The sequence below is a fragment of the Urtica dioica genome, chromosome 8, assembly GCF_054948205.1.
Source record: "Urtica dioica subsp. dioica isolate 48M chromosome 8, U.dioica_male_clone48M_v1_H2, whole genome shotgun sequence".
NCBI lineage: Eukaryota > Viridiplantae > Streptophyta > Magnoliopsida > Rosales > Urticaceae > Urtica > Urtica dioica.
The window spans coordinates 38,610,578-38,636,263 of NC_142763.1; the positions used below are offsets into that span (position 1 = coordinate 38,610,578).

General features: G+C 35.5%; 4 protein-coding genes and 1 long non-coding RNA gene across 5 annotated transcripts; 1 reads left to right on the forward strand and 4 right to left on the reverse strand.

Moving 5' to 3' along the window:
* Positions 1 to 6,837: 6,837 nt before the first annotated feature.
* Positions 6,838 to 8,090, forward strand: LOC149389694 (uncharacterized). The gene is made up of 3 exons (XR_016300477.1): positions 6,838 to 6,969; positions 7,045 to 7,169; positions 8,023 to 8,090. It is a non-coding gene; the product is annotated as an uncharacterized LOC149389694 (long non-coding RNA).
* Positions 8,091 to 10,251: 2,161 nt separating this feature from the next.
* PRP2 (proline-rich protein 2) lies at positions 10,252 to 12,214 on the reverse strand. The gene is made up of 2 exons (XM_089622958.1): positions 11,973 to 12,214; positions 10,252 to 11,865 (listed from the first exon to the last, which is right to left on the reverse strand). The coding sequence occupies exons 1-2, from the start codon at positions 12,118 to 12,120 to the stop codon at positions 10,649 to 10,651; spliced, it is 1,365 nt and encodes a 454-aa protein (XP_089479084.1). The 5' UTR covers positions 12,121 to 12,214; the 3' UTR covers positions 10,252 to 10,648.
* Positions 12,215 to 13,419: 1,205 nt separating this feature from the next.
* On the reverse strand, positions 13,420 to 15,577 carry LOC149389696 (uncharacterized). The gene is made up of 2 exons (XM_089623530.1): positions 14,378 to 15,577; positions 13,420 to 14,088 (listed from the first exon to the last, which is right to left on the reverse strand). Exon 2 carries the CDS (start codon positions 13,987 to 13,989, stop codon positions 13,615 to 13,617), a length of 375 nt encoding a protein of 124 aa, XP_089479656.1. The 5' UTR covers positions 13,990 to 14,088; positions 14,378 to 15,577; the 3' UTR covers positions 13,420 to 13,614.
* A 251-nt stretch (positions 15,578 to 15,828) lies between these two features.
* Positions 15,829 to 18,727, reverse strand: LOC149389697 (Translocon-associated protein (TRAP), alpha subunit). The gene is made up of 8 exons (XM_089623529.1): positions 18,517 to 18,727; positions 17,748 to 17,912; positions 17,605 to 17,655; positions 17,315 to 17,403; positions 16,929 to 17,006; positions 16,561 to 16,764; positions 16,117 to 16,188; positions 15,829 to 16,018 (listed from the first exon to the last, which is right to left on the reverse strand). The coding sequence occupies exons 1-8, from the start codon at positions 18,584 to 18,586 to the stop codon at positions 15,983 to 15,985; spliced, it is 765 nt and encodes a 254-aa protein (XP_089479655.1). The 5' UTR covers positions 18,587 to 18,727; the 3' UTR covers positions 15,829 to 15,982.
* Positions 18,728 to 20,640: 1,913 nt separating this feature from the next.
* On the reverse strand, positions 20,641 to 24,202 carry XCT (XAP5 family protein). Its single transcript, XM_089624387.1, has 12 exons — positions 23,922 to 24,202; positions 23,541 to 23,606; positions 23,359 to 23,423; positions 23,155 to 23,267; positions 22,626 to 22,704; positions 22,447 to 22,523; positions 22,298 to 22,359; positions 21,957 to 22,088; positions 21,799 to 21,852; positions 21,604 to 21,669; positions 21,118 to 21,192; positions 20,641 to 20,963 (listed from the first exon to the last, which is right to left on the reverse strand). The coding sequence occupies exons 1-12, from the start codon at positions 24,090 to 24,092 to the stop codon at positions 20,913 to 20,915; spliced, it is 1,011 nt and encodes a 336-aa protein (XP_089480513.1). The 5' UTR covers positions 24,093 to 24,202; the 3' UTR covers positions 20,641 to 20,912.
* Between the last annotated feature and the right edge of the window lie 1,484 nt (positions 24,203 to 25,686).

Genomic DNA, 25,686 nt, shown 5'->3' on the forward strand with positions numbered 1-25,686 from the left:
CATCAACTAAGAGAATGGCCCACTTGATAAATACTCTACAAATAACGACATCAAATACCACTAAGAGAATGGTATATCAAAACTCACTTTTCACTCAAAATTCAAAGAGGAATGATCTACTTCCTTTCTCTCTAGAATGGAAGAAGAAATATTCTCTCTTTCGTATATCATTTCACAAACAAAGGCTAGAATTATGCCAAATACATTCCCTTTCAAAAAAGTTTCCAAGAACTTGAGAAATCTAATTCTCGTGTTCTTCACTTAATAAGAGGAACATCCCATTATATCTCACCCATGATATCTTCTGTTTCAACAAAGGGAAAGGAAGAATCCACTTTCGGCGTAAAGTGGAGCGAAGAACCACCACCACACTCGAATCTCTCTATAGAACCGTGGATTGAGTGACATTTCGAGCTTAGGCCCTAAAGTGCTCTCTCTTTTTTTGCTTTAAAAAGTTGATTTCTACCCATTTGCCACGATTCGAAGACTATCTGGGACTTTTGGATATATATTCGGGTTCCTATCCTGATTTTTCTTGAGCCTTTTGAGCTTTAGAAAAGTGATTTTGGGCCCTCCGAAATAAGACACATGACAAAATTCGCCCACAACACCTGTCATTTAGTGTTAAATCAAAAAACACAGTTACAAGATATAAAAACAATATTTGATTAAAACTCTAGGATATAAACGGTATTTTACAATACTAAATAATAAATAAACATGAATAGCAAAATAAAAACTTTCTTTGTAGCTATATCTATATAATATAATAAGTGTGAATCACAAAAACACTATTCATAGAGTGTTCACAACTTTTTTAACCTATTACATCATGCCACGTCATAGTTTTTTATTGCGTCCATCTATTTTTTTTTCTCAACAATTGAGTCTGCCTACACGCATTGCTTCGTAACGTCACAGCCCTTCATCTCCCTCTGTATGCGTTGCGTCTCTTAACTTAATTTTTTTTCCTTTCTTCAATGTTTGTCATCTTCGGCTGTATCCCCTCGTTCAATGTCCCTGTCCTTGGCTGCAAAGGTTTTTCTCCTTGCTCGAATTTAATGAAATTCTAGGTTTTGAGTTTTTTGCGGCCACAGCAGATCTCGATTCCCCATCGCCATTGTTGTCCCTGTCCTTGGCTGCAAAGGTAGCTCTCTCTCTCTCTCTCTCTCTCTCTCTCTCTCTCTCTCTCTCTCTCTCTCTCTCTCTATTTGTTTTTTTTCTTATAAGATCTTTACTGTCTAATCTCTCAAATATGTGTAGTGCCCACATGGTGTTTGATGTTTTGCTGCAAAGGTAGCTCTCTCCCTCTCTCTCTCTATTTGTTTTTTTTTTCTTATAAGATCTTTATCGTTGATTTTTTAGGGCTTGGCCGACATTTAGTGAGGTGGACATAGAATCAAACAACGAGAGTTCATATTTGACTAGAGCTCAGAAAAGCCTCGAGTTTTCTTTCTTTTTCCGAATTTCGGGGCTTTTTCCGAGTGTTTTAGGGTTCTTTAATTTGGATTCTACGATTTGAATGGATAACATGGAATTCTTTGTGATCTCTTCTCGATTCTGTGGCTAGGTCGGAGTTTCTGAAATCAAATTTGGGGTTTTTATTTTTTATTTTTCGGGTTTGAAATTTGAAACTGATCCGAGGACTTTGAAATTATGTTTGTTCTTTTGAGATTCAACGATCATTCAAAATTGTTGATTGTATTTGTCTTCCTTACTAGTTTGTTTTTTGTTGATTGGATTTGTCTTGACTTGAGTGTTCTTTGTCAGATAAAATTAGGGTTTTCTTGCCGGAACCAGGGGTCCATAGGAGTAAATAAGGACAATCTTGCTCCGCAACCTGTAAGATTGATTGGGAAACAAAGAGGAAAATTAAAAACCTAGAAGCTTGGGCTTGGAAATTCATGGAGAGTGAGAGAGAGAGATTTGAATGAGCGTATGGATAGAGTGAGCGAGAAAGAGGGAGAGACCCACAATTGATCTTCACTAATATCTATTCAGACTTCCGAAATTACATAGAGGGAAAGAGGAAATCTCTCAAATATGTGTAGTGCCCACATGGTGTTTGATGTTTTGCTGCAAAGGTAGCTCTCTCCCTCTCTCTCTCTCTATTTGTTTTTTTTTTTTTCTTATAAGATCTTTACTGTCTAATCTCTCAAATATATGTGGTGCCCACATGGTGTTTGATGTTTTGTGTATCTAAGAATTTTATCTATTTAAAAGATTAAAATGGCGTCCATTATTTTTTGGATCATAATAAATAACTCCCCGTGCATACATTGAAATTGCTAATGGTACACAAGGTTTTTCTCCTTGCTCGAATTTAAAGGTGAAATTCTAGGTTTTGAGTTTTTTGCGGCCACAGCGGATCTCGATTCCCCATCGCCATTGTTGCCCTCTTCTCGCTGATGTTCACGCCGTTCCCATTCTTCTTAGGTCGGGGACAGACTTCAATCTTGATGATAGTGAAGCTGATCCATTTCCTTTTTCATATAACATATGAAATGGTATGACTACATACACATGTTTATCTAATGGCGTTCGTTTGCCTTTTCTTATAGATTTTTCGGGCCGACTTTTTTATAATAAATTATCTCGAGTTGATGTGTTCAAGAAATCACTTTGAAATGTCTGTTCGGTGGCTTTTCTTTGTTGTGAAAAAGTAGGAAATCATGTTTCGATTCCAGATCTAATCTTTTTATTTATTTTTTTCCCTTTTTATGTGATTCGGTTTTCGTTTAAGCTAAAGTTTCTTATTGGAAGCTACAATATTCATGTGGTGTTTTATTTGTCTGCAAAGCTAATATAAAAACTGGTAATCTGTACTTAAAAAACTGATTTTGTTGAGCAAGATTCCTATAGCATATTGTGTGGGTTTAATGTTTTCCAAGATAGACACAAATAGAACAGACCAATATGCATTGCCTATCATTACTGCTATTGTGAAATTCATATCACCTTGGTATGTTCCTCTTTTACTACACAAGCAATAAATCTCCCAACAATTATTTTAATTAAGCTAATTTGTTTTCTTACCAGGTTTGTGAGTGCATTTTTTTTAACAAAAAATAAAACATCCAAAAACAAGTCCTTTTCAAGTAAGCAGCCTTGCGAATGCTGCGATGTCGAAGACCCGAGGGATTTTCTCGGGAGACCCTTCCACGACCCTCAAAGTGAGAATCGCCATCGTCCTTTTCTTGCTTTTTAAAATTTATTTATGTGTGGCAGTCCGAGTTTGGTTTCCATATCACGTAATTAACAGGTTTCCATACTCAATATACCTATTGAAAATATATGGTTTCAATATCAGAAAAAAATATATGGTTTCAATATCAGAAAAGTATATGGTTTCCATAATTAATATAGATGTTGAAAATATGTGGTTTCCATATCAGGAAAATATATGGTTTCCATATCAGAATTTCCAATTTCCAAGATATATAGATCTTAAACGTAGATACGCCAATACATAATAAAGAATACTACTAATTTTCTTTCTATGAAAAACTCCCATGATATAACAAACGAATAACATTAATGATGAAAAAATATATCACGAGCAATCTTCTCCTCTTATATAGTTGTCAATATTATATTTTCGTCATAAAAACAAATCAACCTTTAATTCGATCTGCTTATCAAACAATCCGGCCCATTAAAATATATTGATAAACCAATCAAATTTGCAATAAGTTGAATTTCACATTTCGACAGGTTTATATGTATGCTCATACTCACAAAATCATTTCACATCCGCTCGTCCAGAACCTAGAAAGCCCACTGAATCAAGTAAAATAAACTCTCTCTTCCTGTTTTTCTTTCACAGCGTTAGTTTTATATTTTTCTTAGCATCGTAAATTGATATGGTATTCAATTATTGAGATGTCCTTGTTTACATATGTTATTATCGTGAATACCAACTCTTCTGTTCTATTGTTTTTCTGTTTTGTCCAGGCAAGAAAATTAAGTGCACATCTTCACAAATATGTCTTCGTCATCATCGTCCAGGTAACCCATCATACATGCTGCAACTCTTCTCTACATTTCTTGGCACAACCATTTTGTAAAGAGTATTCCCGTTCTATCGTTTATAACTCAAATTTATCAGTAGTTACATATTTTTTTCGTCTCATACACTCTATGCGTCTATTAATGTTGGTATCTAGAACAGTTTTGATATTCGAACTCTTCTGTGTGGATGTTTGAGTTTCTTGAAGTTGATAGCTAAATTATGATGTAGTCCATGGCATTCTTGTAACCTGCAAATACCAAGATTTAAAGAGTTTCGCAGTTTCAGTCCTATATGATGTGTGCGATCTTAAAAATGAACCAATTATACCTTTCTGCTTTTTCCTTTACACTGTTCTGCATTACATGATTTGGTCCTGTTATTTTTAAAATCATATGAAATTCTCAATCAGAAAAACAGTGTATGTGAACAGATCAGCTAGAACGGAATGAAAAAGAAACCCCTCAGCTTTTGTGGTGTTCAAGTTGATGGTAGTGGGTCTTTTTTTTCCCCGCTGGTCGATATAATCTTGGACAATAAATGTTATTTAGTTACATCCATATTCATTTGCTTGGATATTGCATTTCTGAGTCTATTTTAGGTAAAAACACAAATTGCAATGTCTAACCTGTAAACCTTCCCATTTCTGCCTGTTTTGATCAAGGTTATGAGTTCTCTCTTCAATGTAAAACTCTTTTAAGTTTCTTGTTTGTTTTAAATAAATATTAAATAAATCTCTTCTAAGTTAAAAGGCTGTCTTGTTAATTGGTGCGCCAATGTTTATGGTATTTAATTGTATCTATGCTATAGGGTATAAATAATGAAATACTAAGAAAGAAAAAACGAAAAAACCAGTTTTTTTACCTCATACCCTTTTCTTATGCTTGAATTTTCCAAATCGTGGGAATTAGACCATAGAATTATATTCTGATATCTTAAAATGAAGCAAAATAAATGACATGAAATTTTGACAAAAGTAAAGAAAAATCACAAAAAATTCAAATATATACTGATAGTGTAAGAATGAAAAAAAAAAGGCAAGAAAATTGTAGCCAAACCATTGAATTTTCGTTATCATCACTCCTAATTTTGAAATATGGAATGAGTTTGTTAAACTTCAAATTCTAACGAAAAGATAGCGAGTATGTATGCTATAGGGTATAAATAATGAAATACTAAGAAAGGAAAGAAGAAAAAAAAACAGTTTCTTTTTGTCTACATAAGGTGTAAGGTGTTTATAATGAAATAATGGTTTTTATCTCTAATGATATCTGAATTATAGGTGTGAGAATTATTCCATTAAACTTTTATTTTGAGATTTTAGTCGTTCAATTTTTTCCCCTTTTAATTTTATAAGAAATTTATCTTTTATCAACTCGTATTTATTTAATTACCTAAAAAAGATCATATGTTTTTTCATCAGTTTCTGTTATTTTTAAATAAAATTTACTTACATACAAAATAGAAAATAAAATATTATCTAATAAAAAAATTGTGCATTTACATCAAAGTTATCAGAATATAATTCTATGGTCTAATTCCCACGATTTGGAAAATTCAAGCATACGACCTTTACTATTTTCACCATTATACAAGTTGAAAATGCTAAGAATACAAAATGAGATTTAATTTTCACATCTAACCTTATTATCAAATATCTCGGTGTCTTCATTGAACTTTTGTTTTTGCTATTTAAAAAAGGAATACTTTTCTACTCCTTTTTAGTAAATGGGCGACAGATTCATTAGTAGAGGAACCAAACTAACCTGGTTTTAGTTGATATAACTTTCGACTGGTTCTAAATGTGATTTGTGATGATATTTACAAACATATATACGTTTTGAGTCCAAACTTTTAACAAAAGAAGAGAGAGAGGAAAAGACCTGAATAAATTATCTCTAAACTATGTCATGGGTTCGCAACAAAATGATTAAAAATGGTTTCTAGATTGGATTGGCTGATACTGTATTCGGTCACACCGAGTCGATTTCTTAGGATGAGCACATAATGTAGAAAATAATTGTTAGTTTGTAAACATCAAAGAAATGTGCTGAAAGAAGAACAATAGGAAAATCGGTAACTTTTATCTGTTCCTTTCTATGTGACCAAAAACATCAGCTACGAAGTACATATCAATAAAACATGATACTATATTTTTCTTTATCTATCATATATTTTAATTTTTATTTACTAAACGTCTATGATACCATTTTTTTTTATTTCTCAGTTCGTCCCCATTTGCCAATAACCCAAACAATGAAGACACAAGTGACGTAGCCGTTAGTACACCAACTAAATTAATCAAAGACTTGAAACCGAGAGACCATCAATGGACATCCAAATTAACAGTAGCTGAAAAACAAAGTCCGAAGAAAAATACTCAAACTGGAATGAGACACCAAAGCAAGGTGTTAATTGATTCTGAGGTTAGCGCTTCTTAAAATTAAGCTTTACTTTTTAAAAAAACTAACACTTGTAACACATTCTTTTTAAGGCAAACAAGATTAGAGGCACAATATTCAACCACGACATCGAACCTCTACAAAACACCCTAGAGCTGGGTAAAACCTATAACGTTTCAAATGCAATAGTAGCAGACGAGAAACCTTCATACAAATTATACGAGACGGAAACTCATTTGACATTCAAAAGAGACACAAAAATTGATGAAATCCAAGAAGATAACATAGCTATGGTGGAAGGATTGTACGAATTCACTTCACTCGATTTGTGCAAGAATTTCGTTGACACAACAACTGCATTAAGTATGTACTTTATTATTTACTTTAATATAAACTGTTAATTCATTTTTTCAAATTAATGTCTTACTTTATTTCCTACTATTTAATCTCCTTTTACATCGATTCTTTTGCAGATGTTGTAGGAGTCGTGTTACACATCTCAAAACAAGAAAAGAAAAATAACGTTGATTTCTGTCAAATCACATTGATTGATCAAAGGTTTTTTCGAATACATTTCTCCTAAACTTTATTTATTCATTACTATTATCTAACATTGTTATACACTTCTGTCAGTTTTGATGTTATCAGCTTAGCGTTGTGGGATAATTTTGCTACCAATGAATCAAACCAAATATCAGCCATCATAAAAACCAGGCCGATTATTGCTGCAATCAATTTGAAAGCAAAACAGTTTCAAGGTATATATATTTACTTCTATGTTTATCTTGTTAAACTATAATGTACGTAGACTCTCTCTCTCTTTCTCTCTCTCTCTCTCTCTCTCTCTCTATATATATATATATATATATATATATATATATGGTTATTAAGTTATATAGCCACACGGATATAGTGGATTGAGATATAGCCCACCTTTGGTTAATTTCTTGTAAATAACCAAGTAAACTTATTAAAAGATTAATAAAAGCCTTATTTAACACAACCAAACATATATTTTAGGTAGTTAATAAGCTTCCACGTATGCAAGTTGGCTATTTACAAAGTATTTACCAAAGGTTGGCTAATTTACAATTCTTATAGTTTAGATGGCTTACGTAGCTAATTTTTTGATATATATATACACACATATAAACTCATAGTGGAATAAGAGTAACCTACCTATATACTCATAATATATTGAAAGCACTACTCAACAAAGCTAAACTTAGATACATGTTAAACGCCATGGATTAACTATATATTTTGCATTCAAAGGGCCAAAATATCACATTTGTTTACAGTTTGAATATGTAATATGTATCTGTTGGAGTAGGACATTGCTAAAATTTAACGACTTTATGGCATTAGATAATTCTTGACTATTATCAAAATAGTATTAGGATTTCTTACACAAGATCAACTCAAATATTTTTAGCTCCCTAATAAAAGTATTCAAAATTTTGGTTAGTACTTGATTCTGTCTTCGATAAACAAATTTATACAAGTTTATCACTTTCACTCCTTTTTAAATAAGGCATAGTTTGTGTATCCCATTTTATTAACTTTGAATTTTGTTCATCACTTGTACCGTTTTGGAATTAATATTTTCAGGTGGCGTAGTTTTATCGACAAACTGGGGGAACACAATTTTCATCAATCCTGAATTTTCTGTGGCCAAAACACTTTCGTTGTGGTATATACAAATATAAATAAATACATACATATATTTGTTTCATTTAAATACATTTCAAACTTATTATTTATATTGTAACATTGTTTTTTTATATATAAATCTAGGAATACTGCTAATGCATTATGTCTAAAAAAGTTGGCCAAAGAGCAAAAAAAAAATCCTACGAGGCAACTTATTCCGCCACCTAAAGGAAGTGATTTATTGATAATTGCTGAATTCATAAATATAACAACGAAGGTATCACATAATTCTTTTTTTGTCAACTACCAACTATATGTTCAATTGCTATTTGTATTGTCTAAACAATTAAATGCTGACAGGAGGATAAATCGGGAAATTATTGGACCAAAGCGACGACACTTGTCGAAAATTATGAACAACATTTCTACTACAACGATTGTTCAACATGCAAGAAAGGAACCAACATACCCATAAATCAACAGTTCACATGCCAAAATTGTAGAACCGAAAAAAGCAAAGTTGTGCCATGGTATATATGTGATACACATAGTATTTATTAACACCAATTACAATTGTTTACTTATACGAAATTACAATTTGTAGGTTACGCATTCAATTAATCTTGACCGATGGTTCGAACAAGCTTGAATTAACCTGTTTTGGGTATATCGTTGAAAAGCTGTTCTCCTGTAAGGCTAAACAAATATACAACATTATGAACCAGGTAAATCAATAATATATGCCCGTGTGTATTTCTTATCTAAATAATTAATTAAAAATTAATGGTTTTCCATATATTGCTATACAGGGTTCACAAAGTGCTTCTTTGAAACCAATATTCAAGGCTGAAGAAGCTATCACAAAAGCCTTTCTGGTCCAATACACAAGAAAATACAATTCAACGAGAATGGAACGACATCTCTTTGTCAATCAAGTTTACAAGCTGACCGACCTCCATTCTTTCAACCATGAGCTGCAAAACAAAGAACCACCCAGTGGCGATCATCAAGACCGACAACACACAGTCCAAACCACAAAGGAAGATCACTCCCCATCAACATCAACGTCAAACAAAAAACAAAAAATTTGAGTCAAACATGTGTTCTTAAATTACTTTTAAACTTTTTGGTTTCTACATTTTTCTTCCTTCTATTTCTCTATCAAGACACCTACTAACTTTTCGCTTTTAATTTACTTACGTCAATTTTTCTTTTTTAAAAAATATGTTACTGACTATGTATGGTGGAAATATTTGATATCTTTATATTCATTCCTAACATCATGCTTTGAAGAAAAACATGGTAAATTAAATCATATGTATTTTAATTATTTACTGATTACAACTACATATATATATATATATATATATATATATATATATAAAGCCACTCAAAATTCTCTAAGTTCACCTGGTTTAAGTTTTTCAAGGATGATTTAATCTTGAGGACTTTTGGTAGAAAAGTATGCTCTGAGTTTTGATTTTTTTTGTGCTATGGAACGAGCTTGTTCCTCCTTGCATTATTTCCAACATTACATTCTGTAATATAAATTCGCTAGCTTTTCCGCTTTTATTAATAAACGTAAAACCTCACGCGAAAATTTATATTTGTAAATAATTTATGATAAAATGCATTTTTTTTTTTTTTGTGATAAAATGCATAATGTTCATATAATGTAAATTAACTAGCTACATATGTGTTTTCCAGCAAAGAAGTCAATTGTGAGAAAAATTTAAACCTAGAGGAAATTTAGGCTATTTTCACAAATTGAACGCCTTTAAAAAGGGATAGTACGTGAACTCAAATAGTCAATTGTATAAAATTTTATGGTAGATTTTCACAAAGCCATGTATTCTTTTGTACAGAAGTGTGAATTTGGTAGAGCTGTCTAGCTAATTAATAAATGGTTGGATCGGCTTTGCTTTATACTTAATTTTTTGGCCTCATACATATGAGTTTGGGTGGTCCAAAGGTCTAATGTTGACGGATGGTGTTTGTAATGTAATTGAAAGTTCCAATTTAATAGGTTTGTTTTTTAATAGTTGGTGTGTACGTCCATGTGCTCATGCATGCAAAAACTTGAGCAAGTTATTAAATTGGAAAGAGATACATTAAAGTTGAAAAAAACTTCGATCTAAATATTTTTCAACTGAAATTCATGTAGAGTAAGAAAGATGAAACGTGTGCTCATGAAATAGGTGATCTGTGACATTCAATTTCCAAATAGATCACTCTCATCGGCGTAACAAGATCCATTTTCAACACATAAACCATTTTGAATAACGAAAAGAAGAAGAAAAAAAAAAAACTATATTTAATTATAAAAAAAAAAAAAAAAAAAAAGAACTGACCGGACATGTTTTACATCATTTTCCCTCTCTTTTTCTCTCATCATCAACTTCCACTTACTTTTATTCATGCGCTAGACTACATATTTTCGCACACAAAACCATTTTTTTTTTTTACCATCACACAAGAGCAACATTTTCTTATAATCGAAACTGGGTAACATTGAACATATTATTAGATTAAACAACAAATTCATAATATGAAGATGATAAGAAGGATAATAATGAATGATCAATCAAGGATGGTGAGGGGGTAGCACTGGTGGGAGGTGCTTGAAGTAAGGGTGTTTGAAGATAGGGTGTTTGTGGAAAGGATGTTTGTAAGTTGGGGTTGGAGGTGGGAGAGGCTCTATGACGGGGGTCGGAGGTGGGAAAGGCTCTATGACGGGGGTTGGAGGTGGGAGAGGCTCCACAATGGGGGTTGGGGGTACATGGATTTCAGGCTTTTCTTTCTTAGGAGGGCATGGCTCCTTCTTGGGAGGGAGGGGGACAGGAGGGAGGGAAGGCTTTTCCTTTTTAGGAGGGCACGGTTTTTTCATCTTAGGGACGGGAGGGAGGGCGGGCTTTTCCTTCTTGGGAGGGCACGGTTTTTTCTTGGGGACGGGTGGGAGTTTTGGCTCTTCTTTTTTTGGAGGGCACGGTTCTTTCTTGGGAACGGGTGAGTGTTTTGGCTCTTCCTTTTTAGGTGGGTGTGGGTATTCCTTCTTGGGAGGAGATGGCTCTTCTTTTTTAGGAGGAGGGCATGGTTTTTCCTTCTTGGGAGGGGGCACAATTTTTGGCTCTTCTTTTTTAGGAGGAGGGCATGGTTTTTCCTTCTTGGGAGGGGGCACAATTTTTGGCTCTTCTTTTTTAGGAGGAGGGCATGGTTTTTCCTTCTTGGGAGGGGGCACAATTTTTGGCTCTTCTTTTTTTGGAGGGGGATATTCCTTCTTTGGGGGAGGGATCTCATAGGTAGGGGTTGGGGGCGGGTATTCCTTCTTGGGTGGAGGAATCTCGTACGTTGGGGTTGGGGGCGGGTATTCCTTCTTGGGTGGGGGAATCTCATACGTTGGGGTAGGGGGCGGGTATTCCTTCTTGGGGGGAGGAAGCTCGGGGGTGAGGGGCGGGCAAGGCAACTTGAAGAAAGGGTGGTTGTGGAAATAGTGCCAGAAGAACTTTGATGCACAGGTGATTGGGGAGAATTTGAGCTTTCCGGGTAGCCCAAAGGTTTGCTTCTGGTCAGACGTCGATTGAGTTAGCACAACCTTCGAGGACTCTAGGGATTCATGGGCGGGGCAGGGAGTGGAAGACGCGCTATGGAGTTGTGCATAGCATTCCTCCTTGAGCCCTCCTCCTTCCTTAACGATCTCCTTTGGAAGGGACACCTTGAAGTTCCCTTCGCCGTCTAATTCCCCTGACCCTCTAGTCTTGAAATGCCCACCCGTCGTCTTGCAGTCAATGGTCACACGAAGGCCTACAATGCAAAACAAAACGATAATTCAAATGTTTTCATAAAATACACTCAAATTTCATTTTCAAGATAATACGACATTGTTCCTTTTAAAAAAAATATTGATTTACCTAGAAACGCTTGTTTCGTGTCGAACTTGTTTTTAGCGCAGTCTGCGCACTCCCCAACCCCAACAACCTCGACCACCTTGTCACCATTGGCATAGCAAAAGCTCACAGCCAATGCCAAGGAAAGAAAGAGCAACGGAATATATCGCATTTTGTTGCAACGCCAATCCCAACCAAAATAATAGTAGAAAGAAAGAACTCTTGAAATTTTGATATGAGATTGACTTGTACTGCAAGGCAGTTGAGTGAAGAGTGGTGTTCTAAGAAGGCCTCATTATATACTAATTCTGAGAGGCCTCACCGACACTTGAATGAAGAGCCTCACATGAGATTAGGGACCCCTCTAAGAGAAGCCAGAGATGAGCATGATCGTTGAGAGAGAAAATGACAGCAACGTGCTCTCAAGGTTTTCATTCAATGAGCCTCAACTACATCTCTCTCTCTCTCACACACACATTTATATATATAATATATCTTCCTAAATCTATTAACCAGCAAAAATTAGTAACTCTGCTTTATACAAAAAGTAAAATCCTTTATTTGCTTAACTTGCAACGTGTTATGATTTTTTTTAAGGCGACACTCATTTTCCATGGTTAGAATTAAGTCCTTCACAGGTGGAAAGTAAGTTACGAGTTATTAATATATCAAATAGTTTAGTGATCTAGAAACTTTACTTGAATCAAACAAGGGATATAACAAAACAAAATCTGGCTGAGTTTAATTTTATAATATAGTTTTTTGGAGTCTACTGACATAAAATGCATGATGTGTTGTGATGTGTTGCCATAAGAAAGAAAATGACATGTTTCTAATTTTTTAAGCTCTTAATAAATAACCCTTATTATAAGGTCGCATTAGAACGAAAGAGAGGGATTGAAATTTATAATCATCAGATGTGACAGGATTTGTGGCTCGTATTAATACTGGCTTAAATACTCTCTTGAAAATTTGAGTCCCAAAACTGTTGAGACCTGTTTGCTAAATAAATGGTATTATTCATTTAGAGCTCATTATTAATGATTCACATCTAGTGAAATTCTCAGTGTAAACACTGAACTAAATTGAATATTAGTAATATCACTTTCATTGACTAACGTCTTGATATCATCATTTAAGTATAAACACAACCTAATTTATCATTCTATGTGTATTAAGTCTATTTTTTTAAATTGTATTTGTCTCAATCATCAAGGAAATTCATGGAATACCATAATGCTAGTATCATCGGTTTCCATAAGTTTCTTTCATTTGAGAATTTTTTGCAGTTGATCTTGTCACATCATATGTTTCCCAGGGCCTAAAACAGAAGTCTTTAATCGCTTTCTAATGATTATTAGTCAACCGGGTTTCTTCTTAGTCTTGAGCCAATGTTTATAGAGAGATTTGCATCAAAGTCACAAATTCGGCTCCAAATTACAAATGAGTCACGACGAAAAAATGTGTTGCATAGATGTCACTTTGATAAAAAAATAGGACCAAAATACCCTTACGCAGATTTCAAAGTAGACTCGCAGTCAAATATTTCGAAAAAAAAGTAGACTCACAGAAGAAATTACAAAAAGTAGACTCGCAGTCAAATATTTCGAAAACAAAAATAGACTCACAGAACAAATTACAAAAAGTAGACTCGCAGTCAAATATTTCAAAAAAAAAAAAGTAGACTCCTTTCGAACACGAGACCGCCGTCGCTGCTTCCGAGCAGGACGTCCATCGCCATCGCGTTCCCGGCCAGCATCACGCTCGCCGCCGCCGCCGCCACTCCGACGTCCCTCAGGGACGCCTTCACGGCCGAGCACGGCTTCGTCGCCGCCTCCTCCTCGCGATTCTTAGATCTAGATCTAAGAATCGCGCCGGATTCCGGGTTCACGCTCGATGAGGTCGCACGGTTCTGCAGATCCACTCCATCTCCGACCGCCGCCGCCTTCGCTCGCACCCCTGGACGCTCCGGCGCGACTCGGCCGCCAGCCTCCTTCTCCGGCGGGCTGGTCTGCGCGGTCTGCAGAACCCGCTCCACCATCCTCGTGAGTTGAGCGAATTTTACGTTCGAATCGCGCTGAATCTCATCGAATCTCCGCCGGAACCAGCCTCTTTTGTAGGTGAGGGTAATTTAGACTTTCTATAGGTGACAAAAATGCAAATAAGTGATACGGATGCAATTTTAACAAATAAGTGACAAAAATGCAAGAAATGACTGAAGTTGTGACTTCAGCCGCAAATGCCACATGTTTATAATACTTCGCTTTATTTAGCTCAAAACATTTATGCTATTAGGTCCAACTAGTGAAAATAATACCCACATAGTGTTCACTATTCCACGAGATCCAGAACTATATAGTCCATAGAAAGAAAAAAGGATAAAAAATAAAATGAGAGATTTTTATACAAGATCTAATCAATTTAATCACATTTATTGAATTGTGGAAATAGCAAGCTAGGCTGAAATAAAAAGTATTAGGCCGGAAAGTGGTGGGTCAGAAACGCTGCATAATCACTTGTATATTATAGCCGCCACTTATTGAAGCTTAAATGTGACCGTGTTTCTACGCACTCCACATCAAGCTATATAATTTATTGCATTTTTAATTTTAAATGTGTATGATACTTTTGAGCTGTAATAACTTTATTATGTTAGTAACTTCGTTATACGCCCGCCTGCCTGCCCTGCGTATGGCCTTTTCCTACCACAGTAAATTCCAACTAATGAAATTTAAATTTTAGACAATGCCGTAGTAACTTTGTAGACACATCACACATTACTAAACTTTCCAGCTTTTCTTCCTTCACAATGATCATAAAACGTGTGACATTATTAATCTCAATATTATTGACCACCCTTCATTGCACAAAGTTGAGGCTTTAAGGAAAGTTGTTATATCCCAAAGTGAAAAGAAAAAAAAAATTAAGAAGAAAATTTCCAACCAAGACATAAATTTCTTAAAAATCTGTTTGTGGGTGACGCTAGGCTAGTGATGAGGATTAGGACCCGTGGACAAGTTGATTACATGATATTTTTCCATATCTAGATAATGACACTTTTTTTTTTCTTTTTTTTTCATAAAAGATTATGACGTGTTTATACACACGACATTGGACACCTCAATAGAGCATTTTTTTTTTTGTTAACAATATATTGATGATCCGTCCCCATAAGCTGCCAAATTAGTCGTTATATGCATATTAGAGCTGTATTGAGATAAAAGCTATTAATGCAACAACCTAGTAGGTGGTTATATTATACTATTTAGCCCAAGAAAAAAAAAAGAGGGAAGATATTATATCTATTGATAGATAATCTCAATTCTATCAGTGGTGGTAAACAATCTATTGATAGATATTCTCAATTGCAGGTGCAACCGAAATTCGAAGTGAAAAGCTGTGTAATGTTTGGCCTTGTTATGTATTAGGGAAAAGATCTACTTGGTCCATTAAGTGTCATTTTGAACAAAATTATAGCGTGGCCCGAATAATTGAATGCCTTTTGTATTTTACTATTTATGGTAAAAAAAATTAGTGTTTAATCTAGCACATTTTTCATTTCATGTTGTCCCAGCTTGAGTCAGTGTCACAGGTAAATTTTCCACAAAAGATTGTTCACATTAGGCCAATTACATAGCGTGTAGGTCGCGTTTGACATATTCAATAAAAAAAAATTATGACCAGTGAGATTCAAAGCTTGGATAATGGCATTCGAAAATTCCATCATATCCACAGCCACAGGCAAGTATAAGAAAAGCAGAAAAATGTAAATGAAAGGATTTTGTATCGTCGTTGACTTTAAATACCCCTGTTAGTTTTCTTACTTCAAAATGGCTCAAAGTCAAAAATGCAAAAAAAAAAAAAAAAAAAATCCTCCATAGGCTACAAAAGGAAAATGTAAAATTTATTGTCTTGACAGTCAAAAACATGTTTCATTTTTTCTTGATTTTTTTTTCAACTGACCCTCTGAGATCTAGAAATCCCTAACGTGGGCTACAAGAGCTTGAACCTGAGGTTCTGAGTCAGCTTTTAATCTACTTCTTCTTCTTTGACTTGGAGAAAGCTGTGCCCTGAGCCCCCCAAAAAAAAAAACATAACATATAACATCTATTCCGGCATACAAAAATTGAATATAAATAAGCAGTTGAAGAAGGTCAACAACACATACCTCAAGCCATTCGTCCATGGACGAGTCGGTACTCCTGGTCCCAACTTCCACCTTTGGGCCTCTCTTGGTTTTCTACAAGATTAATGCAAACAGCGAATATGCAATTAGATCTCTACGATGGATAGTCAAATGCACGGATAAGTGAGGTGTTTTCTTTTCCACTGAAATTTGATAAGATATTAGGGACTGAGATAATTGGAATAAACTAGTTGAGGGGTAAATGATGTATGTAGATATAGAGTGGAAGAGATGATGCAATTTCTTTAAGGAGAGTTACAGGTCTTTCGAATGCCCAATTCTATTGTATATTCAAATCGTTTAAAAAATGAATATCAAAGGTTCTTAACAATATTAAGCGAGGCTCATTCGTCTATCCTGGGTTTAACAAGGCCGATTGAGCTTTATTTTTCTTGGCCGCTAGAAAGCTCGAGTTAAAATTTTTACCTTTGAGATGTTCTGGATTTGACCCTGAACCCACAATACAAGCAGAACGAGAAGAGCGAACCCGAGGGTGATGAGGAAAACAGACTCAATGCTGATGAGTCCACCAGCCTCTACAACTTCAATAGTTCCGTTGTAGAAGGTGTTCTGATAGGGCTGCTCATCTATCTCGTAGATGATAGTACCTACAAGATCAAAAGTTCCTGGCTGTATTCCAAACACAGAGAAAAATGCTCGAAGTCAAACTACCAGGGTTTCTGATTCATTTATGTTTTGGACCAAAAGTAAAACACAATGATGTAATGGTGATTCCAGAACCGGATTGCTTTTGTAATCATCAATCGTCATAACATTCACCAAAATTTTGTTACCTGCAAAAACTTGCTCACACCAAATAGGTACGGGAAAGTCGCTTGAGCTGAAACCGGCACCGTAGCATTGTTAAATCCCTAAAAAATAAATAACACAAATTAAAGATTGATTCGAACCGATCAGACTGAAAGACATGTTGCAAGAATCCAGTTCACAACCAGGAACTCATGACACACGAACACAAGAGACATTTTCATAAATGAGAAATCACAACTATTTTGTGACTTGGGAAAAACAATCACATTTTGTAAAATGAAAATATTGTACACAAGTGACACATAGGAACATTATGCGTGGAAAAATTCTTCAAACATCAGTCATTGGAAGAAGCTTTGCTAACTCTATTTAAACGAAGCATTCAAATTTGAGGATGCCTTGGACTTACCACTGTGGTCAGATTTTGAACAAGCATACGATGGTCAAAAGGAAGATGGACACTAGCCTTAATGGCAATGACGTTCACGCTTGAATCACCTGTTATGTTTTTTTTTTTTCACCCACCCAGATAAGCAAATAAGATAATGTAAACAATATAACAAAAGAATAGATGTAGCCTGGCCAAAAGCCAAATGGGATAGAAGGCATCGGTTGATTTCCGGACAACAACTAGCCATGCAAATAATCACGAGACAAAAACGCCACTCAAATACAAGAGATCTGGTTTCAATTTATTACCATCATTTTTCACTCCGACTAGAAGATCGGTCTCTTCTCCAGCGACGACGACTACAAAAGAAACAAAGCAGCAGTACCAAATAAGGACCAAAAATAACAACAAATGCAAGAGTATAACCTGATCCTCAGATATAAGCCCTCACCTTTCCCAATATTCTTAGGGAAAACCGAGACCGTCTCAATTCCAGGTGCCGGGTTGAAAGTTTCATCGCCAAAGTCCTGGACATCTTCACCAACAATCCCAAGATCGGTGTTTTCCTCTGCAGGCTCGGGAATTTCCACATCTGGATCCGATTGAGCCCTAGCAACTGGAATACAGTGTGATATTAACTTCAAGAATAACATCATCGAAATGCAAAACAATATAAAACCGTTGACCAACTTCTAAGGTATAGACCAGCAAACGGGCTACAGAGAAGCAAAATTAGTATCGTTTCCACTATCCTTTTTCTTGCTACTAGCTTTAATAAGACGTAATTATACGTGATAAACGGCCATCTAATTCTGAATCGTGATTACATTGGATAATTAATCAATAAATAAATAAATAAAAATGTCCACATAATCTAGAAAAAGCGTAATGAAAAAGGCAATCAATGCTTTTACATCAAGTCAACTTTCTCATTTTCAAACGAAAAAACAAAAATCAACATCATTCACAATCGAAGAAGTCGGAATTCAACCACAACCCGTATACAATAACCACATCAATATTTCTACAACGAAACTCCAACAGCAAAGTCGGAATCAGATCTCATCGATCGCACAAGACGTGCGTGCATGCATGCATCAGAAACCTTTACCTCAAACAGTACTCGAAATTGAAATCAAAATTCGAAAAAGAAGGCAATAAGATCAACGAAGCCAAACCCATAGATCTAGATCTGAGAATTGGACGGAAATTGACTTTACCTCGAGCTATAGGAGAGGCAACGAGAAGAACAGCGAAGAAGAAAATCCTAAGCAGGTTCATCGACACCATTGGTGCGGAGCTTTTCAAGTCGTTGAGCTCTGAGAGCTTTCTGTAATATGAGAAATGATCGAACAAAGAGTTTCAGCACAAAGACCGAGGCTTGGTTCCTCCGGTCAAAATACACAAATTTGGGATTTTATATCAAATCTCACAAATTACGTGCCGTAGCGATATACATAAATCATGAGATAAACGTCGCCGTTTCGTGCATTGGGCTTTATAACCAGAAGAAGCCCAACAAGAGGTCGGCCCAAACTATTGTCGTCCTCTAAGCTAACCTACGACTTATTTTATTATTATTATTTTCATCAAATAATATTATACGAAAAATCATGCAACAAATTAGTGCTTCATACAAGAATGGTCCTATAGCTTATCCTACCGGAATATTTTTTCAATCCTCTACTCACATTTTATTTTAGAATTAATGACATTTTTAGTCCCTGAACTATGTCGTGTGTAACAAGTTGGTCCTTCGGCGAAAAAAAGTTGTAGGATCAATGCCTAGTGAATGTGAGAAAATCACATTTGATCCTTCTGTCTAATTAATCGTCTAATTAGACATAAATTTGCTGACGTGGCTTGATCGATTAGGATAGTTAAGTAATTTCATATTTTAACCGATTAAATGTAACCAACAATGTCAGATAATCAACAACACAAGCAGCAGAATCAATTAGAGGCAACACAAATAGCATAACTTATCGGCCAAACAGAGGCAACACCAACAGAAATATCATCGGCCAAACAGAGTCAACGAGCAGAATAAACAACATCACAAACATAGAATTCAGCTCAAAACGTCATCAACTTCATCATTGAACCTCATGAAACCGAAACCCCCAAATCACAAACTTAAACCCTAGAAATCTTCCATAAAGTCCCTTACCTTTTTGGGCTATGACAATTTCGGCCAGAAATCGTCTATCTTCCTCACCAATTTCTCGCCGGAAATGCTCGACGGAGCTTCTGGAATACACGGCCGAGAAGAACCCAATAAAAAATTAAAACCTTAGACAAACTCAACCGATTTTAGAGAAAATGGGAGGAATCAAACTCAATTTCTTACCTCCACCAAACCCACAGTGGTCTTGGTTCTTCTCCGGCGGTCTTCCCTGTCCGGTGGCGGCGCTTATCCTCTCTCGGTCGTCGTACACACGCCGAGCTCGGTGGTAGCGCAGGACCCGCGTCAGAGGCGTGCGCTCAACGTCCGGTGGAGCTCGATGGCTTAGGACAGTCGCGCGAGGAAAGAACGACAGCGGTGCTCTCCGATCTCGCGTTTGACGGAGACAGGCGGTGGCTCAATCTCAGTCGCACAGGAAAGAGAGAAAGAGCGAACGAGAGAGCGAGCTAGAAAAGGAGAGTGAGAGGCGAGAAGAAGAGAGGGTGAGTCGGAGCAGAGAGACGGCGCGGTGGTGATGGCGTGGTCGAGCAATGAGAAACAGAGGGGAAGATAGCGGGATTTGATTTTCTCGATTTGGGACGACCATATAAAAGAAACCATTAAAACAGGAGCAAAATCGTAACTCCCCTAATTGATCAAGCCACATCAACAAATTTCGTCTACATAGGCGATTAATTAGACAGAATGACCAAACGTGATTTTCTCACATTCATCATGTATCGTTCCTACTGTATTTTTCACTGAAGAACCAACTTGTTACACACGACATCGTTCAGTGACTAAAAATGTCATTAATTCTTTATTTTATTGTCACTACTTGTTCGATCAAGCCACGTCAGCAAATTTCGTCTAAATAGACGATTAATTAGACAGAAGGATCAAACGTGATTTTCTCACATTCATCATGTATCGTTCCTACAGTATTTTTCGCTGAAGAACCAACTTGTTACACACGACATAGTTCGTTGACTAAAAATGTCATTAATTCTTTATTTTATTGTCACTACTTGTCCTTCATTTGATTTTTTATGGTTTCATGTTTTGGGATTGTTGTTTTCAAAGAAAAAAAAAAAAAAAAACACGTTTTGCCATGGCTCATTCAGTTCACGGCGTTATTGAAAATGCTGCATCTCGATAAATTAAAAATCAAAACCAAAAGTCTGTAAATTAGCTCATGTTGATTTGTTTGTGACCTACACCTCAGAAATCAGACTCAGTACACGCAATGGAAAAACATTCATTCATTTCTAAATTTTGATACGAAATGGAAAAACATTCACTTCATTTCTAAACCAGAGTTCTCAGAGAAATTCTAAATAAAATCTTCCTGGGGGTTTCCAAACAAGCAAAAACTACAACAATTTCTGGTACACATTCCTTAAAAATTTATCAAATTCTAAGAAAACCGATCAGCACTTTCTTTCTACTAAATCAGTCCCCGTGGATGGTGTATCGCTCCCATTTCCTTGTTGGATCATATATCTACGATAACAAATAAAGTTAAATCACATTAGTAACATTATTATATGGGTAGAGAAATCATCTCCGAGGCCTGTCGAAAAACACGTTGTAATATTTTATTATTAAATGAATTTAGCGGTCACAATGAGAGAAAGAAAGGAGTTAGAGAGTTCACCTCCCATCTCGATGCAGGGAAGATATGCTTGTTCTTCTCGTACCAATGTCTTTCAACAACCTTACCGGCATGGGACTGAAAAATAATAATTAAAAAGTCAGTAACAATCCAAGAGATCGGTACAAGAAAAAATACTAGATCCCATAATTGACACAAGTTCTGAACAAGATTGGAAATTCCACGTTGTTGATGTTTTGATAACGTAACAAAAAATATTACAAACCAACGCCGGATGATCATATGAGCGTATATAAGCGCCTTTAATTGTGGGGTGCATAAGCAACTCGAAACGGTATTTTTTTTATTTTTCTTTTTTATCAGTTTTTGCTTTCGCCGTGACTCGAAATAGTACTTCTAAAGGCAGCTTTATGCATAATACTTGAGTTTCATAACTGCTACGGCGAATTTTTTTCAGTTTCACCTTTTTTATGTACAAAGATAGTGCACGATATGTAATAAATCCAAAAGTAGAATGCAACTACATACCTCATCTTTCTCTATTGTTGCATCAGCAATTGTTCGCACGTCTTCGTGCACATCGAAGTGGAACAACTGTAAAAATAATAAGCAATTTAAGACACGCAGCAACTAAATATGCATTGCATGGAATCCGATTACAGTGACCATTAATTTTCTGACAGGAAAAAAAATAAACTTAGAAAATTAAGGGCACTGTAATACCGGTCCACTTTTTCCTCTAGCCTTGTTGACGATCAGCTCGTAGAAACTGTGTTGCTGCACTTGCAAAAGAACTGTTATTAGTTTCAACAAATACATGAAAGGTCCCATGGAAATGAGTGCACAAGGAATTTTATATATTATATTTTAATAAAACTCACATGTGGAATGATAAGATCTTCTTTGACATAAAGCATATTCTCCACAGATGTGGTTCGAATCTCTCGAAACTCAGGAGCAAGTTGCTGCTGAACAGCACGAAGAAACTCTCCTATCGCATCGCCTTTGCGTACCTGAATGGAAACAGTAACAAGAAGATTTTTTATTTTATATATAAAGAACTGGGATTTTATACAAAGAGGAAAATTCATCTGATGTCACAGTCTAATCATACATGCCAGCACGAAACCAAAAGACGAAATCCACGAAAAAAGAAGCGAAAACATGAAAATGTCATTTAAAAAAAAAAAAAACAAAGTGAGATGGGCAAAATTTAACTTGCCTGGATTACTCGCCTATGACCTGTTCCATCCCAGTAACTATAAGTGATTTCAAGCGGCTCATCTGAAATAAGGGGTGGACCGAAGCAGAATGAGATATAATTCACATGATTAGGCCGTAAGAAGTTCGTATATGTGTGTAAGAAATTACTCCGTATCTGTTCCTGCTCAAGCTTCCATTGTTTCCGCAACATTTCACGCTCAGCTTGTTCCTCAGCCTCACGCTCACTGAAACACCATCCTCAACAACTCTAAGCTCGAACGTTAGACTTGTGCTTCAGAAATTAAAAGACCAACTATAGGGCACAAAGAGGGGGAGAGACACCTCACCTGTCAGGGAGAAAGCTAGTTTCCACCGTCGGATCTTTTCCCAATTTGCCACGATTTGTTCGTGCAGGATCGGAATTTTCTGCCAAAAGAAGCAAATTAATTGATTGCTATGCATCTTTAAGGTAAACAATGACATAATTTCAGGGGTAATGTAATTGCGAATCACAACTACTCATCCCAGCATGAAAAAGTCCCGATTAAATTGCAAAACGAACAGACAGCAAGCAGCGTCTAATAACTCAGAATTAAAAAAAATTAAAAAAAAAACCATAGTGGAACTATGAATAAATTTGTCTTCCATGTTAATTTTCCTAACATAACCTCAATTTCCTATCATCCTCGAGCTATTTAAAAATGATGTCTTCATAAGAACTTGAAAAATTAGCTGGGCCCATTACCACTTGATAAATAGCCCAAGAAAAGCTATGATACAAGTTAACCAACTTCGACATATAAATCCACGAATCTTTGGTTTATAAATATCAAACTGCAGGAACAAATAATGAGGGAAAAAAAGAAGAATCATTACTGATTAACTCTTCTTCATCTTCACTTTCATTTTCGATGTCATCCACAAAGGACAAACGTGAAGTCCCCTTTATCTTCCTCTTCTTACGCTTCTGTAACTGAAGCTCCTCCTCCCTAAATATATCACATCACTAATTTAAGCCAAAAGTCCACCCGATAAAAAAAAAATTAAAATTTACAACAAAAAATTCATTTAAGAACTCACTCCTGTTGTTGCTTCTGGAGTTTTTCCTTCTCTTCCTCTTCAAACTTGGTCCGAATATTCACTCTCTGCGACGCACAATCAACAATAACCGCCAAAATGAAATCAAAATAGGAATTTTTCATATATGAAAACAAAAACTATAAACAGAGTAGCAGAAACTCTAAAACGACAAGAAAGTTTACCTTCTCAACATATTCCTCTCGCGAAACCAAACCAACAGTCTCCTTCTTAAACGCGGTCTCCAGAATCTGATCCAATCAAACGAATATTTCATTAGAACCAAAACCAGAAACTATTTCTCCGATTACTTTATTTCCCTGGCGCTTCAAAAAGCTTAAACTCAGAAACTCAACTATCCAAACTCCTCAATCTAACAAACTATATTAAAATAAAAATAAAAATCATTTGTTTCCTCTGGGTGACCAAGCAATTATAAGAAACCCTAAATCGGAGAAATCAACCAAGCACTCGTCTATCTCCTCGGTATTTTTCAGCAGCCAAACAGAAACGATAATTTGGAACAATCAAGGAATGGAAAGGGACAGAGGTTAGGGTGGTCGAACCTCGGAGGTGCTGGAGCCGAATTGAAGGAGACCGGTTTGGCCGTTGGCGGATTCGGACTTGGACTTGAGGTCCTGGATCTTCTGACGCTCCGCCTCTCTCTGCTTCTCCAGCCTCCGGATCCGAACCGCGTCCTGGGCCGTGCCCACGTACCCGTCTCCCATGCCCGACATATCTCTCTCTCTCTCTTCCTTCTGTTTTGCAGACTCAGGGGGGACTCAGTTGAGGAAGAAGACGCCGTTTAAACTCTTCACGCTCGGTTTCGGCGTTTGGGTGTATATATGATTATCAATTTTATTAGAATTAAAACGGAGTTACCATTTTTTTTTAATGTAATCTCGTTTTAATACTAATAAAAATGAAAGGAATATATATATATATATATATATATTACTATATTTGCATAAATTGAATAACCTTCTGAAAATACAAAATGATTCTATAAAATCTGTGGCGGAGCCTAAAATTCAGGTCAAATGAGACAAATTTGAAACAATAAATTAGAGAGGGCAAGTTTAGAAAGATTCTATAAATTTGGGTAAAAATATTAAAAAATTTAAGAAAAAAAATCAACTTTTAAAGTTTGGGGGACAATTACCCCTCCTAAACCTAAAGTGGCCAAGGGGGTTGTTTGGTAGTTAACTCAAAAAGTTTTTGTTTTTTATTTTTTATTTTTTAATTTCCGTAGTTGTACTGAAAAATTATTTTGCAGTTGTTTTCAAAAAGCTGTTTGGTACAGTTTTCATTTTTGTTTATGAGAAATTGAAAAAACTGAAAAAAGGGTTTGGTACAGTTTTCATTTTTGTTTTTGAAGAAATTAAAAGAGAAGATGAGGAGAGAAGAGAAGAAATTTTTTTCCAAAAACACATTTTATTTGTTTTCAGTTTTCTTTACTTTTTTACAAAACAACTTCAAAATTTTTTAAAAAAAATTTCCGAAAACACCTTACCAAACACATTTTTCAGTTTTGTTTCCTATTTTCACTTCTGGAAAAGTCAAAAACTCTTTTTGAGTTGATTACCAAACATGGTTAATTACTTTAGGGATAAGAAACAAACATATAACCGAGATATTATGTTATTCATTCTAGAAGATATTAATAATGGCAATTATAAACATAACATAAGCCTCAGAAGCAGTCAATTCTAAACCCCACTGCGAAAGTATGGGGCCGTTTGGTTTAGTTTTCTAAACTCGTTTTCTGTTTTTAAATTCTGTTTTCTGATTCTAATTTTTAAATTTAAAAAACAGATTTAGAATTATGTTTCGGAATATTTTAAGTGTTGTTTGATTATGTTTTCCATTCAATTGTATAGAGATAAAATAGAAAACAACTTTTCATTGTTTTCTGTTTTCTAAACAAATTTCAAAGAAAACAAAAACATGATTCTAAATCTGTTTTCTGAATTTATAACCAAACAGTTTTAGAAAAACTGTTTTCTAGAATTTAGAATCAGAAAACAGGAATGGAAAACTTAACCAAACGGGGCCTACATGTTTCGATTTCAAATTTCAACCAAAATTGCATGCCTCCTCTTTAGATCTCTCTTAACCTCTCATCTCCAACTTTCCACTATTTTTAAATTCAATCTTCTATAGTTCTCGCTTGCGGTCGTCGCCCCATGCTCATCAACTAGATGCCGACGTTCATCTTCTGATTTCAAATGGTATGCTTATCATCTAGAGTTAAACTTAACTAAAATATTATGAAGAAGATCATAGGGTTACTGTTTGTGATATTTGTTGATTATTGCAGTTTTTTCTCCC